The 19,081-nt window shown below is 43.1% G+C and overlaps 1 protein-coding gene across 4 annotated transcripts in view; it reads right to left on the bottom strand.

Moving 5' to 3' along the window:
* TTC28 (tetratricopeptide repeat domain 28) overlaps window positions 1-19,081 on the bottom strand; it is a 511,132-nt gene that overhangs the window by 279,954 nt on the left and 212,097 nt on the right. For all 4 annotated transcript variants that reach the window (XM_069961294.1, XM_069961296.1, XM_069961295.1 and 1 more), the window contains one exon: window positions 9,358-9,505. In XM_069961294.1, coding sequence (XP_069817395.1) covers window positions 9,358-9,505 — 148 coding nt within the window. The remainder of the gene's footprint in view (window positions 1-9,357; window positions 9,506-19,081) is intronic.

The raw sequence follows: 19,081 nt of genomic DNA, 5'->3' as shown, positions 1-19,081 counted from the left end.
GGACGTGTGTCGGCACGGATCAGGTATGTATAATGCACTACACTTCCGGGTACACGGGTGGGGGTCGTACGATTAGCGATGTCGGAGTAACGATTTTTTTTCTCATAACGGTCAGCGTTTAGATGGTACGATATATCGTACGGAAATTCGCTCTGCGATTGTTTTGCAATCGTTTTGCGATCGCATAAGCCTATCTCACACATTGGTTAAATCGGCGAACGACTGTTTACACGGAACGATCTGCAAATTTTTTGCGAACGACGATTTTGGAACATGTTGTAAGATCAAAATGAATGATTTCTCATTCGTCGTTTGATCGTTCGCAGCGTTTACACATATGATTACTGTTCGAATTCGATCGTTATTGTGCGAATTCGCACAATAATCGTTCCGTGTAAACGCAGCAAGACTTCTATCTTTTAAGTCTGCCATCCTTCCACCTTAAAGACCTTCATTAATACTAAGCTACTATATGTCAAATCATATCTTTTCCTTGGTTAGTACTTTATGCTTGACTCATATGCTATGTCACCTATTATTGTATAATAAAATACAGTGTAACAAATGTTGTTTACAGATAAGGTTTCAGGGAGCTCAAAATGTCCAACGGACACAAGGGGGGAAGTTTTAATGTGGCTGTCGCTCTCTTTTATGTGTTTCAATTTCAGGTTGCATTTCAATTATGTCTGGCACAGATGTGTAAAGGCTCCTTTGCTCCTTGAAGGAAACTCTGCTGATCCTAAAGTCTGTCCTCAAAGACCCTTAACAAGCCTTGGTTCCTAAGTTATAATAGCTTAATGACAAATGCAACAGTCTGGATTGCCATGATTTAAGGGGCCCTACCTGCACATAGGCAGAGTTCTCATTAATAAATGACATAGTCCACATAGGCTGCAAAAAGCCACCCAGGAAATAAGGGAAGCACATACGGTAAGTGACTAATGGGACAGATAATAGGGGACTATTCTATCACTATAAGAATGATTGGGTAAGAGGCACAATATATATGAAGAGTCATAAAATATTTTTGCCAAGGCCTAGAAAATGCACTTTAATTTTTTTTTATCGTTTAATTTTTTTTTTATTTATTTTTTTTGCAGAAATCCATAGTACAGGCAATTGTAAGAAACGTAATTGGGTTTATTAGACGAAAAATGCGTTTTTATCATGAAAAAGCCGTTTGAAGCTCTCCCCCGTGTCTTTATTGTTCTCTATGGAGAGGGGAGGGGTTGAGGGAGATGAGGCACCAAAACAGGACAACAAAGAGCTAATTTACAGCTACATCATGGGGCTATCTCCTCTGAAGTCAGCACTGATCTCTCTAACCTCTGAATACCGGCTTTCACACAGGTCCGCTGTGTAATGCTTTGTTCTCTGCTGGTGACTAATCTCCCTCCTCCCCCCTCCCCTCTCCATAGAACAGACAGGGCCGACTGACGTAAAAGAGTCGAGATTTCCTGATAATGAGCAGTAAATGAGAGAGAGGAGGGGGGGGGGGACCTGGGGAAAGTCTTTTTGAATGCAGGTAATGGCATATTTGCCTAATAAACCCAATTACAAAGTTTCTTAAAATCACCTGTACTATTGATTCTGTATGAACTACCCCTTTAGGCTATGTTCACACTACGTAAAACAACGGGCGTAGTTTTTGTGCAGTGGAACACAGCCTATTAAGCAATGGCATCCCGGCTGGAGCGTACACACATCGTATACGCTCCGGCCGGGATCTGTGCGGCCCGGCAAATAACTGACAGGTCAGTTTTCTGCGGCCGGAATTCAGTGAATTCCGGCCGCAGAAAGCCCTGTCAGTTCACACAGTGAAGCGAGCGGCTCCAGCCGCTTGCTTTACTGCGTGCTATGGTAAGCTCTGATGCGGGCGCACGCTGATGCGCCCGCATCAGAGCTCTGCGGACGGAAAGATCATTCGGCCGGTACTTAAGGCCGGACTCATACGTAGTGTGAACATAGCCTTAATGTGTATTCTCACATTAAAGAGGTAGTTCACCAAAAAAATGTTTCTTTCAAATCAACTGGTCCAAGCAAGTGCCAGACATTTGTACTTCTATTAGAAAATCTTGTTTTCCAGTACTTTTCAGCTGCGGTATGTCCTGCAGGAAGTGGTGTATTCTTTCCAGTTCTTGACACAGTTCTCTCTGCTGACACCTCTCTCCAAGTCAGGAACTGTCCAGAGAATCTCCATAGAAAACCTCTCCTGCTCTCCAAACTAGAAAGAATACACCAATTCCTGCAGTACATACAGCTGCTGATATGTACTGGAAGACTTGAGATTCTTTAATAGAAGTAAATTACAAATATCTGGCACTTTTATTAATAATAATAATATTTATTTGTATAGCGCCAACAGATTCCGCAGCGCTTCCACACTTGCAGGGACCCATTGATGTGAAAGAAAAAAAAATGGTTAACAACCCCTTTAAGGGGTACTTCAGCAAAACAGTTTTCTTTCAAACAGAAAGTATCAGAGATTTGTAAATTACTTCTATTAAAAAAAATCTAAAGTCTTCCAGTACTTATCAGCTGCTGAATGTCCTGCAGGAAATGCAGTCTGGAGAGCAGGAGAGGTTTTCTATGGGGATTTTCTACTACTCTGGACAGTTCCTGACACGGATAGAGGTGGCAGCAGAGAGCACTGTCAGACTGAAAAGGATACACCACATCATGCAGGATATACAGCAGCTGATAAGTACTGGAAGACTTGAGATTTTTAAATAGAAGTAAATTACAAATCTCTGGCACTTTCTGACACCAGATGATTTGAAAGAAAGAATGTTTTCACTGGAGTACCCCTTTTAGCAGCAATCAATAGCCGAGTGTAATATTGAATATTTCTTACTATATGCGTAGGAGCTTTTACTAGGAAATCAAATAAGTGTTGCCATTCTTAGAGATACTGCAGTATACTGTAGGATGTGTGTTGAGTGTATCGAGTAGCAACATCAATGGGAAATCAATCCTTTGCTGATCCCTTAAGGAAGGCATGCATAATGTCTGTGTGTGTGGCAGAAGTCAGGCTGATACTAAACAATGATATATACCATAGAACTCATTCTGAAGTATAACAATAGGTAGATATTCAAACTGATTCATCGGCAGATCGATACATAATTGAGCCTAGTTTACGTCTTGGCCGTTCTTTATTCTTATGACTTTAAAGGCATTAGGAGGCAGTTATTGCCGTTTACGCTTTAGGATTTATTGTTATCATATAGTTTACAAGTGATTAACAGTATACAACAGCTTCTATATCCACTGCCCTTTATAAAGTGAGCTGAATGAGGCAGGGAGCATCTAGAATGAGCCCTGGAGGTTTCTGCCTTCTGGTATCTGCCGCTTTCAAGTGGACAATTGTGATGTTACTTAGCAATCTGTCAGTTTCTGTAAGACGTAGTTACTTATCGTAAAACAATACAATTTAAATTTCATGTTAATGATTTAGAACTTGATGTTTTTATATGGAAATTTAAAGGTAATGTACTATCATTACGGGCCAGCCCTCCTCCAGTGCTTCAGCCCCGGCTGGTGTCCGGGAATAGAACAGCGCCATAAACGGGAACAGGGCCGCGGTTCAAAAACAAGACCGCAGCACCGGCTTCCCTGCACCGGCGCCGTTCTATCCATGGGCAAAACTTAAAAGTGAATGTACCATTAGGTAGATTACTTTCAGATTTTTACCTTAACGGAACGGCGTTGTTGTGGGGATGCCAGTGGCATGGCCCTTTATTGAACCGCGGCCAGGTTCTTGCGATCTATTCTGAGGTGCAGCACAAAGCAATGGGGATGGGTCCGCAGTGTAACAATCTCCCCTCACCTCTGTGATGCTGCTTCATTAGAATCAATAGAGCCATGTCACAGAGGGGAGGGGGTTTTGTCACTATAGGGGCGGCAGGCCCGCCCTCAGTGCTCCTGGGTGGGCGGGTGCTCTAGAAGAGACAGGCGCTGTGCACGGGAACCGTGCGGCACTGGCATCCCACTAAGGTAAAAAAGCCAAAAGAAGGTGGGGGTACCTTACAAGGGAAGCCTACATGGTGGGAGAGTGCTATTTTACAAAGGAAGGGGGTTAACTTACTGACTACTATATAGGGGCATAGAGGTGCCTATCTACTGTATAGATACAGAGGGGACTAACTACTATATGAGGGCACAGATGTGGAGGATGACGATGGTGAGCGAGGAGCCTAAAATGTTTTTCTGGCAGATTCTACAGGAATGACTTGTGACTGAGAAAAGTCCTCATGATGGCACAGGCCAAATGGAAAAGAAAAGGAAAAGTTATCAACTCCAAAGCCCCGTGATTCACTCAAAGAGGACATCCCCTGTGAGTCATTGGCTGTAACTGCACTGTAATCACTTATGGTCAGCAGAGCCTGTGTAGAGCTGATATCTTCTATATGGTCACTGTATGAGGTGATACTTGTCTTTGTACAGTGGATTTTATTCTGTAGCTGAGTGGTGGTATTAGTCAGTATGTGGTGGTACTATTTGTCCCTTGTAAACTGGTACTTTTTGTATTATTTGTCCGTAACTTAACTTAACTTAAGTATGGTGGTAAAGTTAGTGGTCATGGTGTGGTGGTAATAGTTGCTCCTAGTATACAGATATTAAGTTTAATAGTGTCACTTTTGTTTTATTTTTATTTTTTTGCAGAAATCAATAGTCCAGGCGATTTTAAGACACTTTGTAATTGGGTTTATTAGGCAAATATGCCGTTATCTGCATTCAAAAAGACTTTCCCCAGGTCCCCCCCCCCCCTCCTCTTTCTCATTCACTGCTCATTATCGTGAAATCTCGACTCTGTTACATCAGTCGAGTCCTGTCTGTTCTATGGAGAGGGTAGGGGGGAGGAGGGAGATTAGTCGCCAGCAGAGAGCAGAGAACAAAGGATTACACAGCGGGACCTGTGTGAAAGCTGGTATTCAGAGGTCAGAGAGGTCAGTGCTGACAGTCAGAGAAGATAGCCCTGTGATGTATCTGTAAATTAACTCTTTGTTGTCCTGTTTTGGTGCCTCATCTCCTTCCACCCCACCCCTCTCGATAAGAGAACCATGAAGACAGGGGGGAGAGCTTCAAACTGCTTTTTAATGATAAAAATGCATTTTTCAGCTAATAAACCAAATTACAAAGTTTCTTAAAATCGCCTGTACTATTGATTTCTGCAAAAAAAAATAAAAAATTAAACGACAGTGACTCTTTAATCTGAACCGACGGATCGAACGGCACCGTTTTTCGGACCGCGGCCCGTTTCCCGTGCACGGCGCCGTTCTATGCACCGGAACAGGCCGGTGCTCAAGCACTGGAGGTAGGCCGGCCCGCCCCCAGTGGGAGGGAATTCTCTCGTCTGTATGACGCGGCTCCATTAGAATCAGAGGGGAGGGAATTCCCTCCCACTGGGGGCGGGCCGGCCTACCTCCAGTTCCGATGCATAGAACGGCCCCAAGCACGGCTTCCCCGTGACAGCGCCGTTCGATCTGTCGTATCAGATTAAAGAGGACGTACCTGGTGGTACATCCTCTTTAAGACTATACTTGGTGGGTTATTGGCTGGGGGGAGGGGGGTAAGGACTTATCAAAAGTTTAAAAGTTTGCTATGGGACCCAGCCATTTCTGGTTATGCCCCTGATTCCCTCCTATATGTCTTTAAGTCAAGAAATATCACCAGTGTAGTACTATTCATTAGTCTAGGACTAGTCTGCACCCATTCACTGGCATCCATGATAAATGGCAATAATGATAGAATGAAGTAAACTGGGAAACAAAATAAATAAATGAATACCCCCCCCCCCCAAAAAAAAAAAAAAAGAAAAAGGTCTTAATAGTGATGAAGATGAAGTGTGAAAGATTTATGAGAAAGCAGGTCCTTTAAAGCCAACACTGAAATCCATTAAATGTCCAAAGAATTAGGAATTGTCTAGTTAGCTTAAATGTCAAATGTAACATTTCTATCCTTTTCTTCTATTAGATGAGTTCTGGGCACAGCTACATGGAATGTGTGAGACATATAACAAATGACATTTCTTTTACGGAGCCTTCACTGCATCAATACATAATGATAGTAGACAGGAGCGAATTATCAGCAGTCTACTTAAGCAACCAGGATAATGTATCAACTGATGGGTTAAGGTAGTCTATGTATTAACCGTGTCTATGAACTAAAGTCCTTAGACCCTATTTTCTAGACTTAAAGGAGTTATCTCGGAAAACCTATCAATATTCAAACTGGTGGGAGTCTAACGCACGGCACCGTGCCAATCACCCGTCTGGTTTCATTGTTTACGGCTGTGCCTGGTATTACAGTTCAGCACACCTTCACCCTGAATCAATTCATCTGAAGGGAGTTGCAAAACCAGGCACAACTAAAGGTGTATAGGGGAAATAATTAAAGGGGCACAATACCTGAAACAGCTGACTGCTAGGCTGCCGAGAGTCAGACCCCTAATCTGACAGCATATGCTAAGAAAAGACCTTCAATTAAAGTCCTGAACAACTCCCCCTTAAAAGTGACTCTGTACCCACAATCTGCCCCCCCAAACCACTTGTACTGTCAGATAGCAGCTTTTAATCCAAGATCTGTCCTGGGGTCCGTTCACCAGGTGATGCAATCCCTGTATCAAATTGGTGTGGCTTACAGTGTCTGTGCCCTAGGCCTTCACCGCCTCTCCGTCCCTCCTCCCCGCCCTCCTCATGATTAGGAATGTCCCTGGCAGGATTTTTCCTATTCCTCACTAAATATGTGCAGTGTTCTGACAAGTAATGAATAGGAGAAATCCTGCCTGGAGCATTCTCAATCTGCCCCACACAAACCACTTGTTCCTTCGGATAGCTGCTTTTAATCCAAGATCTGTCCTGGGGTCCATTTGGCAGATGATGCAGTTATTGTCCTAAAAAACAACTTGCAGCCCTGTCAAATTGGCGTAGCCTAGAGTGTCTGTGGATTAGACTGGCACTGTCCCTCTGTCCCTCCTCCCCGCCTTCTTCACCATAAGGAATGTCCCAGGCAACATTTTTCCTATTCATCACTTGTCTGAACACTGCATATGTGCTAGATGATTAAGGCACATGTGCAGTGTTCACACAGGTGATGAATAGAAAAAAATCTGCCCAGGGACATCCCTAACGGTGAAGAGGGCGGGGAGGAGGGACAGAGAGGCGGTGCAATCCTAGGGCACAGACACTCCTGGCCATGCCAATTAGACACAGGACTGCAAGTTTTAAAGTTGTTTTTTAAGACAATGACTGCATCATCTCCAAAACAGACCCCAGGAAAGGCCTTGGATTAAAAGCAGCTATAAGAAGGTACAAGCAGTTAGAAAAGGGGCAGATTGTGGGTACAGAGTCGCTTTAAAAGCAGCTATCTGACAGTACAAGCGGGAAGGGGGGGTACAGACTCACAGAAAGCACTGTGTCAGAATGAAAAGAATACACCACTTCCTGCAGGACATACAGCAGCTGATAAATACTGAAAGACGATTTTTAAATAAGTCAAATACAAATCTATATCACTTTCTGAAACCAGTTGATTTAAAAGAAAAAGGTTTTCACTGGAGTACCCCTTTAACTTCCGAATGATCTTTTGGCCTGCAGAGTTCTGATGCGGGCGCATCCATGCTCGCCCGCATTAGAACTCCCCACAGCACACAATAGAGCAAGCGGCTGCAGCCGCTCGCTCCACAGTGTACACTGACAGGGTTTTTTGAGGCGGCTATTCACTGAATAGCGTCGGCAGAAAACTGACATGTCAGTTGTTTGTGGCGCCACTAGGGGTCCCGGCCGGAGCGTATGCTATGTGTATACACTCCGGCCGGGATCCCATACACAGCAGGGTAACGTATCTTCTTGTAATAATTTTACGAAAAGATACGTTGTGTGAACATAGCCTTATACTGTTGAGAAAGCCTTCCTTTTTACTTTCTGCATGACCAATCCTGACAGCACCAATAGGCAATGCATACTTACCTTCTAAGCTGCTTGTGATCCTGCATCCTGCTCTCCCATCAAGTATCTTCGGGTTCTGCCTCCTCCGGCTGTCAATTATTCTGGAGAAGGCAGCAGCCTGGAGATACAGCAATGGCCGGAGGACAGGAGAGCCGGATGCCGGATCAAAAGCAGTGCTAATGGTAAGTATACACTGCTTGTGATATATACATATCTGTGCTGTCAGTTCCCCTTTATCATTATCCGCCGCCCATAACCCTGTTTACACAAGGAGATGTGCAACCAATAAAAATAAATTTTAAAGCCTATACTATAACTCTGCATCACACTTGAATGGCTGCACTTTACCTCCTGTTTCTCTCCCTATACCCTATAGATTGTGAGCCCTCGTGGGCAGGGTCCTCTCCCCCCATGTACCAGTCTGTCTTTTGCCTTCATGTAATGTTTTCTGATCTTGTATTTTTCCTGCCTGTTGCCTTTCTATTGTATAGCGCTCTGGAATTAAGGGCGCTTTATAACTAAATAATAATAATAAATAAATAATAAAAAGCCTGCTCTAAAGACACGATCAGCCAAGGATCAGCCGAGGATCGTGCCCTGCTTTCAGCTGATCGCTGTCACTTTTACAAGGGTCGATTATCAACAACAATAGCATTTCTAGCAACACTCCTGTGTAAAAGGCCCCGTAGACACAACTTTCTGTTACTGATAAAGAAGCAGCCTTAAACATCCTATATTATTTGAGTAGGGCAGATTAAGGTGATTGGTTTTGCTAGTCTTGCCCTCTTTTAGGTAGTTACAAGTCAAAGTCTCACGTGAGTGTGATACAGAATGGAAATCAATGGCCACTGTCTTAATTATCAAGCACAAAACAGTGAAAGCCGCCATTAATAACCATTATATATGCACCCATTTCCATCCATGTAGGTGATACAGGGTAGCCTGGTCTGCTATGCTTTACTGTACAGAGGGACACAGTAAAAAACATACACTGTGCAATGTACTTTCTACAACCATAACACAATAATGACTATGAATGGCTGACCTATACAACTGTATTATGATAGATAGATAGATAGATAGATAGATAGATAGATAGATAGATAGATAGATAGATAGATAGGAGATAGGAGATAGATAGATAGGAGATAGATAGATAGATAGATAGATAGATAGATAGATAGATAGATAGATAGATAGATAGATAGGAGATAGATAGACAGACAGACAGACAGACAGATAGATAGATAGATAGATAGATAGATAGATAGATAGACAGACAGACAGACAGTGGCATAGGACCGAGAAATATGTTAAAAGGAAATACTCCTGCCCTATACCTCTGATGAGTCCACTGAGCCTTACAAACTATAAGGTGTATTATACAATAAAGGATTGAACTGCTCACCTCTCATTGGAGACTTCATTGCAGCCTCCACCATTCCAAGCAATAGTTGTAAACTCTTGGGATCCTGAGCCAACCCAGACGCAAATGCAGCCAGGGCATCTGCATGGCGACCAAGATACTGAAGGGCAACACCCTGTCTGAAGTATGCCTAGAAGAAAAAATATATATATATAACAGCAAGCAAATAAATAGTACTATTGTTACAAAATATCAATGTATAAAATTATCTCTGGTTAAAGAAGAAAAAAACTGAATTAAGGGCCTGCCAACATCACCTCCAACACAACAGTATCTGTATTTAGTTGTACAGCAGTATTAGTATTTATTATTTGTACATTAGTATTTATTATTTGTACACCCCCTACAGCAATATTAGTATGTATTATTTGTACACCACCTACACCAGTATTAGTATTTATTTGTACACCCCCTACAACAGTACTAGTATTTATTATTTGTACACCCCCTACAGCAGTATTAGTATTTATTATTTGTACACCGCCTACAGCAATATTAGTATTTATTTTTACACCACCTACACTAGTATTATTTAGTTGTACAACCCCAATAACAGTATTAGTATTTATCATTTGTACACCCTCTACATCATGTTTACGTGGCGTAAGACACCGGCCGTTCTGTGACCTGGCCGGGTCAAAAAACGGCTGTTGTCAGAGAAGATCATCCAGTACCGGCTGGATGATCTTCATTTCTGATGAATTGGGATGCAGGCGCACCTGGGTGCCGGAGCCTCACGTTCCATTGTGCAAACTGACACGTCTGTGCGGCCCCTATTCAATAAATAGCGGCCGCAGAAAACTGACCTGTCAGTTTTTCGTGTAGCCGGATGGAATCCCGTCCGGAGCGTATACTATGTGTATACACTCTGGCCGGGATTCTATTCATTCAAATGCAAATTGCAACAACGGCCGTGATTTATGTAAAACATACGTTGTGTGAACATGGCCTTAGAATGTATTATTTGTACACCACATATAGCAGTATTAGTATTTATTTTGTACATCACCTACATCAGTATTAGGCTATGTTCACACAATGTCACAAACAGAGAGAAGGCGGACAATTTTCATATTTAAAACAACGTCCGTTTTGTCGCAGATTTAACTGACTGCAATGGCAATGCATTGAAGTCAATGGGAAGGCGGACGTCCAATGCGCACAATGTATTGAATAACGCCAAAATAATGAACATGATCATTATTTTTGGACAACTTTTGAAAACAGCGGACGTTTTTTATTAGTAGTTCACACACAGTTTTCCTTTTGTCACCGTTCTTTCTCCATTTTTACTATTAAATTCAATGGACTTTTCAATTAAGCCGCATCCAAAGGGCAATTAGTAACCCAAACTAAAATAATGTGCAAACACCAGTCATTGCACTAAGGGGAGGCCAGACAGCTAAATAACGTCCATTATTTTAGACTCAAAATAAAGAATGTCATTTTAAACTGAGCTCAAAAGACGTTGTGGGAACATAGCCTTAGGGTTTATGTGTACACCGCCTACAAAATCATTAAAAAAAATCCCCTTTTACACAGAAAAAAATAAGGAAATGTTCTTCTATCAAGATTTCTAAGGTTTTTTTTCTATTTTAAGAGTCAAACGCTTAATTTTTTTGTAATCTGTGTTTGACCTTGACTCGTATCTGGTGAGATGGCCTGATACATATCATTAAGGTGGCTCCAGGACGCAAATCTATTGTTACCCCCTTTTTCCAGCATTATATATGTGAACAAATGGAGTACTTGACTTAAACCTGACATTTATCAGCTCCACCTTCAATCAATAATAGTCCATATAAATTCAGTAGGAGCTCAGGTCAGTTACTATATTTCTAGCTTATCAGTGACCTTCCTGACACCTACACAGACCAGCTCCGCTATCAAAAGGAGGGTGGCAGATTCATTTGACACGGCTGCCCTTTCAGGGAATGGTATTGAGTGACATCATAAAAGTCTCCCTGTCCTTAATTACTCTGTCCTGGAAGATTTATTTAATAACGTCTATACCGCTGAAGAAACTATTGTGCTCATTCCTGCCATTCCAAAGTGATGCATTCATCCCCCCCCTCCCCCCATCTGTCTGCCAGCAAACTCGAATATTTATTCGCCGTACAGTGTTTAGCGTGAAAAACTAGAACAAATCAATACAATAAACCAAACGCCTAATAACTGCCCTGATCCCCGGGCAGCACTTTATTTCTTCATCTTAGTTGTAACTTTGCAATCAATGGTCATCGCGGCAGATTTTGCATCTTTTATTTCACATACAAAGAGGGTAAAAATTCTAAGCAAAAGATAAGAAGGAACATATTGTATCAACATACAGTATAGTGTAATGGGGCTATCAACGCCGGCCCTAAGGGGGCCCTGGAGGGCCAGTCTGCCAATCAGTGTCACTGTGTCTGATCCAATTGTGCTCAGACAGGTAAGCCGAGGCTACTAGGATACACAGCCAGAGAGCCTGTATATAGTGCTTTACAATAGAAACAGCAGGATGTAAATTGCACGGACAGTAAGATAAGCAAGCAGAATGTTTATTATGAGTACAGCTGAAATTGTACCTAGACATTATGTAAGGGGGGAATGAAGGTGATAGGCAAGCATTCATATTTATCTCCTTACCAAGCCGCAGTATTAGGCCCCTTTCAGACATCTGTTTATTCTGACCGTACGTGCTACTGATGTGTGTCGGGGCTGGCAAGTCATTATTGTTGCAGCAAGTCACTGTAGTTGCCTCACAGATCATCTATTGTGAATAAAGGTGTGCATGGAACAAAGGAAATGGTGGCCCCAGGTAATAAGCAGCGTACACAGCAAAATACTAAAACCATAACTATTAAGCTTGTGTACCACTATTGTGATAGTCATCTTCATATTTCTTGTGCCTCCAAGAGAGAACATAAAAGGGTTCCAACAAGCTCTGTACCTCCTATAGATACTGTAGCTACTGAAAGCTAATCTGGCGGATCAAGATTTGTTGCGAATCCTGCTGTCAATTTGCTTCGTTCTGCGAAAGGAAATTTGCAAAAAAACAAAATGGCGGCCGCACATGTTGTCTGGAGCGTCAGAGGGCGGGAAAAAGGGACTAGCCATAATTGCTAGCACCTGTCCAATCAGCTACAGGACCCTCTATGATGTCAGCACCTCCCCCTCTATATAAGGCGGTTCGCTAATAGGGGTGGCCAGTCGGCTGTGTGTGTATCAGAGAGCAGGATGGCAGCAGGCAGTTACAGCAGAGCAGGGAGAGACTAACAGAGTGATAAAGGGGCAGAGGAGAGGAAAGGAGAGAAGGGCTGGTTGTGGGTGAAGTCAGCACCTCCCCCTCTATATAAGGCGGTTCAGTAACGGAGGTGGCCAGGCGGCTGTGTGAGGAGGAGAGAGCAGGATGACAGCAGGTAGTTACAGCAGAGCAGGGAGAGACTAACAGAGTGATATCGGGACAAAAGAGAGGAAAGGAGAGGAGGGCTGGTTGTGGGTGATGTCAGCACCTCCCCCTCTATATAAGGCGGTTCAGTAATGGAGGTGGCCAGTCGGCTGTGTGTGGAGGAGAGAGCAGGATGGCAGCAGGCAGGTACAGCAGAGCAGGGAGAGACTAACAGAGCGATATAGGGACAGAGAGGAGAGGAATGACGGAAATAGGATGAGTGATTGGCTGATTGACATTTTTTTGAATTGTGATTTTCAGATTTTTGACACTTTAACAACATGCTTTAATAAATTTGCCCTTCTGCAATAGTCCCAGTACTGTAGCTAGTATTGTTTGGGCTGTTTTATTGAAATTCATATAGATTCGATTTGCAAATATTAACGAATTTGACCGAAAATCCACCAAGCTCGCGAAATGAATTTCTGTCTGCTTCGCTCATCTCTAACTGTAACTATTACGCATGTGTACCACTATTGTGACAGTCACCACCTCTATGTGAAATGAAGGGCACCTGTCTGTGACATTAACGTGGATTACAGTGCAGACTGACATGACAAGGGGAGCTAGTTGAGGGTGAAGTAGATATACTGACACTATAGCCGGTTGTGTATGAGCCATGGACTATGACTATGTTTTGGTCTCCATAAAGATGTGATCTAAATATCCAAAACGGCATCTTTGGTTCTGATATAAACGATGGAGTCCCCAAGTAAGATATAGAATAATATTAAAGGGCACCATAAACTGGTACTAGAGCTGGGCATTAATATCGTCTATATTATACTAGACAGGGTTTAACATATAACAACCTATTGCAGCTGAATAAGCCAACTATTTCCTATTTTTCCCCCTCCAGAAGACATTTTCATCTTAGCTTTATGTAGTTTGCCAAATCTAATCCTAGCAGCATCTGACATATGATATAGCATTTATTAGAAAAAGAGACCTGAAAGCTCTCGGAGTCGCAGACATGACATCAGTAAATGCCATAACTCTGCTGACGCTCACAGACTCGGGAGCTCTGCACCCATGTTGTATTGATCCTTCATCTCTTTCAGCTCTAGAAGAGATTACTGAGATCAAGCTAACAATGTGAAAAATGTATCCTATCATAGCTCATGAATAACAACATCGCGGTACTCAAGGGCATCAACAATAATAAATGCTTTATCTCCAATCTCGGAACATTAAATGCTCCAACTCTATTTCATGCCGAAAGAATTCTATTCGGATAGCAGCAATGTTGGCGAGGCATTCGGGACTGCTGGTGACTGTAGATATAGTTGTCCATCGGCATGGGCTGGCAGTTGTGCGGCTGCACTCATAAGTCTCCTTAGGGTCCAAGCTTAATCCTCTACCCCAAAAACAATTAGATTCAATGGCTTACTATGGAATTGGCTTGTGTATGTGTATGAGATCCTGGAAATACATCACGAGCCCCAGGGACACCAACCGACCTGACTGATTCTACCTTGTGTTCAGTGCACTACAGTACGCCAGTGCTCCATGGCAAAGCACATGGCACTATACTAAAAATGTGTCTGTCCAAAACTTTGTTTTTCATACATGGGCTAGGTTCACATGCCATCTTTTTTTTTGACCGTATAGCGGCCGTCTTTTTGGACGTCCTTCATATAGAGGCTAAATATGTATTTTGAAATCACGGACGTCGATGCAAAATAAACGTCGTTATTAGGCCTCGAAATGACGGACGTCCAAAAAGACAGCCATCAAATAGACGGTGTGTGTGAACCTAGCCTTGTGCTGTTTTATTGCTGTTTTGGTGCTTTTTGCTGAAATAAAAAACAATAGAACAAATAGAATACAAAAAAAGAACAAGGATTTGTAAATTCGTACTATTAGGGGAAATTTAGCCATTCATATTTTAGAAGTTTTCCCGATTTTGGTTAAACAAAAAACAGCAAAAGTCTCAAATAATCTAGTAACACTGCAGTCCCAGTCTATGGTAATACGGTGAGATGGTATAGTTCCACATGTATGTATTTTTTAGAAAATACAAAGAAACAAGATAATGAACATCTATACATGCACTTTGTATAGATGTTAAATAAGGAGACTTTAAGGAGAAATCTGGTAGGGAAAAAAAAAAAAAGAAGAATCCTGTGCAGGCAGGTACTGGGGCGAACATAATAAAGAACATATGTGGTGTCCCACCACGGGTGTTGCTAGTCTATATACCCCTCGCAAAAGCCTGTACTTCTAATAAAGTAGTAAGTTTTGCCACTAGATGTCGCTATTATTTGTATATGCACTTGTATATCGCACAGATGTAATAAACAAGGGGTTATTTTTTGTTTGTAATCTGTGCACCAATAAGAGCTCTTTTCTGTTCTCCACCTATCTCTATTTCCTTTCTTTTCTCTGCACTTTCTTCTCTACCACTCACAGGAGGTACTGATCCGGATAGAACAAAGTTGCTACAAGCCTACGTACTCTATCTCGCAGTGCTGGTGTAACCAGGTAATTTTGTCCACCTTGCTCAACTCAGGTAACAAGGTCTGGGGCTTGTGTCACCCTACAAGGATGGGTAACCCAACATTGTAGGGCAACAGGTGATGCAGAAACAACAAAGGTCGAAACACAGGTACAAGTAGTCTTCTATTTTCAAGTGTTCTCAAATATTCTATTTTTTCTTCTAAAGTTCCTGCAGAGCAGACTTCTACCCTGGGTTGGGACTCAAAGCACAAACTCCTCTCTTGTACTCTGAACTCTCAGCACAAACTCCTCTCTACTGCTCTAAACTCACTCTACTTCTCAGCACGCAACCAAGTCAGCACAGCTCTTCTATTCCAAAAGCTCTTAACGCAGATTGTTTCTAGTCTAGCCAGAAGTCTATTATCTGTTACTGTACTAAGTATTCTTGAAGTAAAGAATTTTATTTATGGTAACAGGACTCAGTGATTATTGTTCCAGCACCTACACAGTCATTACACCATCCTTGGGTCATCCCCTTTTGTGGGTGACGGTACCAAGAGTCCAGGTGGGTCACAACTCCACTCCGGACCATCGTGATAAGTACCCAAGGGATCCCCTCAAAGCCCGACAGGTCACCGACCACAGGGGAAAGGGTATAGCCAGCCTTCCTAAAATAAAAGCAGGTGTGCCACTATACCTGTGTGCTTAACCGACACTGGCGTCACGACAACCGACCATCGGCTGAGCTACACTCCGACTAATCACCACAGTAGTGGCGACACAGTGCCATGTGGCAAGTGACCGGTCGACCATAGTGCTCCACACATATACTTACCTGCCCCTGTCTCCCCGCAGCACTGAATCGCTGTCATACAGCTGCTAAAGCTCATTTTCCCTCGGCTTCCTGTGACATTACAACTCGGGGGAAAGTACCTGACCCGGGTGGTGGACTGTCTGCTCAGCCAGTCAGTGACTGCAGCAGTGTCTTGTCCCAATCACTTGCTGGCTGAGCGGACAATCCATCCACTAGGTCATGACGTAGCTGCAGCAGGAGCTGGAAAACGCCACCGGGGGTCCGGGAGCGGTAATGCACCCTTCATTATGTTCCCCTCCTTGCACAGTATTTTTTTTTATTTTCACCAGACTTCTCCTTTAAAAGTAAATGTTGAGTATCTCATCCTAATAAACCTTGTTTTGCATTACAGAAGACCTCTGCTCATAGTAACCTGTACTAGACCTGTATACTAAAAGCCAGTAAATCTATTCCTATAATAGGCATGAACAGAAGCCACAACGGCACACATCTGCACGAGATGGGCCCCCATGGTCTGGAGAAAACCCCACCAAACATGGCATTAGCTAAAATGAGAGGTGACAAGGCACATTTGTGAGCATAAATATCTAATCTGCTTTCCATTAGCAAACAGTGATTGGAGGGCAATTTCTAATTAATTGAATAGAAGACAGAATTTATTCCATTAGCTGCCATTACAATTGTAAGGCTCTGCAGCCAGGAACGGAGCACCGGAGAGGAATCGGGCCAATAAATTACATTTGCGGCGCTCCGTAATACAAACAAAGACAAGAGAATTTGCTTTGCTTAAACAGATGGACGCAAATTAAATATTGCAGCTAATGAAAAGTGATAGGCAGCTTGAACTCTGACACGCAAAGTGACATTTACCATACCGAGCTGTCGCTGCCTGACATCTAACTCTCACCACTGGCCGGCACAATATCGGCAAATATGCTGCTGTCATTTGCTGTGAGATCTTTCAAGCGCCTAGAGCAAGGTCCAACTTCTGCGGCAGGAGGACTGAAAGATCTAAGCTGACATTCAGCCCCAGATAAAAGAACTTTCCAGTGTCTTGAGACGTCAGTAGTTTAAGGAGATCTCACACCTGCCTATCGACCGGCATGCTATTTCTTGTAGAGATTATCCAGTTGCTGCGGATATCTCTGTAGTCGTCCTCCTGAATTACTTCATAATGATTCTGTGAAATGTAATGACTGACAACTCTGAGGCACCACAATCGTGTTGCGTCAGGATTCTAAATGGTTAAAGAGGTTGTCTAGGGAAAATTAACTTGTCCCCTATCCACCGGATAGGGGACAAGTAAGAGACCGCGGCCAGGTCCGACCTCCATATCCCCCACCCCCTGTGCCAATCTCTGTATAGGGCCCCCGGCTTCTTGTTATGAATAGAGCCATGCGTACGGCACGTGACCCACTGCTCTATTTGTTCCTGTGTAGCACTCTTCCAGCTTACTCTGCTCTTTCCGGCAGCTCCATATTATTGAATAGAGCTGCTGGAAAGAGCCAAAAAAACTCTCTTCCGACTTACTTGGCTCTTTCTGGTGGATGTATAGGAATAAATAGAGCCGCGGGTCACATGCTGTACCAGCCGCTCTATTCATAACAAAGAAGCTGGGGGCCTGTTATGGAGATTGGTGGGGGGTATGGAGGTCGGATCTCTTATCTGTCCCCTTTCCTGTGGATAGGGAACACATTAATTTTCCCTGGAGAACCTTTAGGTCTATTAAAGGAGATGTCCTGCGTTTTCTAAAAGTTACCTCTCTCCATGCTTGTAGTGAGCGGCGGGACTGGTCGCGGGACAACCTCAAGAAGGCATTTCCCCCCGAGTTTTGATGACGTCAGGGGAAAATGCCTGTCTTGGCTAATGAACTGACCGGTCAGCCAATCAGTGACTGGAGCAGCATCCCGCCCCAGTCACTGACTAGCTGAGTTGCCAGTCCATCAGCCGTATTATGACGTGGACACCCCGGAGATCCCGGAGCCTGGCAGTAGTCCCGTTGCCGGTCCCGCCGCTCACCGAGGGCACTGTGAGAGGTAAGTTGTTACTTAAAATTAATATCCCCCCTGCCGGCTGAAGGTTACCAGCTTTTAGAAAACGAAGAACTTCAGGCTTAAGGTTTCCAGGCCTGTCTGTCTTTTAAAAAGTATTACTTCTGACCTGTTTTAAAGGGGTTTTCCAGTTTTATGTAAATTTGGTCTAAATTTTTGAATGGGAACATTATTATTTTTTCATAGAGGATTCAAACCTGCACATAACAGGGCTCTTAGAGCGGAGAATTAAAGAAATTATCTCAAAACAGATACTTATTACCCATTCAATGGATAAGTGTCTGATCGCTAGGGGTCCCACCACTGGCAACCAGAGTTCGTCACTAGTGTTAAGTGAACCTGTCAAAATGTTTGGGGTCAACAGCGTTATCCAAACCTATTATATCCGCTTTTGATTCCCCCCCACAGTTCTGAGTTGGGGTCTGACAACACTGGATCACAGTGAAGAGTTCTGTAGAGGTGCTTTGGGGATGATCTGCTGGAGAAGGCTGAGACTTAGGTTGCTATTTAAAGGGCCGATGGCAGCCTGATCAATCATCATCTAGATCGGCGTTCGTTTACTGGCCCTATTATATGGCCTATTTATATATATATATATATAGATTATGCAAAACCATTTGATCCTGTACAGTACAAGAGCCTTGTACTGAAGCTGCAGGGACTATGGGACGGAAAATAAAAAATTCATGGCACATACAGAGGACGGGCTAAAGTCAGCAGTACGGTACCATAAGGATGTGTGTTAGGCCCAATTCCCTTTATTAATAGCCTGGTGGATAGAAGTGAAAGTAAAGTAACAGTTTTTGCTGATAAAACAAAAAAAAAATGAAGGATACTTAAAAAACTCAGCTTGACTGTAAAATAGTGCCGAAATTCCTAGATAAGCCGGCAGTACGGCAAGGAGGTGGCAGATGAATTTTAATGTTGATAATAATAAGTAATGTACCTAGGCCGCAGTAATCATATTAATGC

The sequence above is a fragment of the Dendropsophus ebraccatus genome, chromosome 3 (assembly GCF_027789765.1).
Source record: "Dendropsophus ebraccatus isolate aDenEbr1 chromosome 3, aDenEbr1.pat, whole genome shotgun sequence".
In the NCBI taxonomy this organism is placed as follows: Eukaryota; Metazoa; Chordata; class Amphibia; order Anura; family Hylidae; genus Dendropsophus; species Dendropsophus ebraccatus.
The sequence above is the reverse complement of the archived record's forward strand: the minus strand, read 5'-3'. Positions and strand labels throughout refer to the sequence as shown.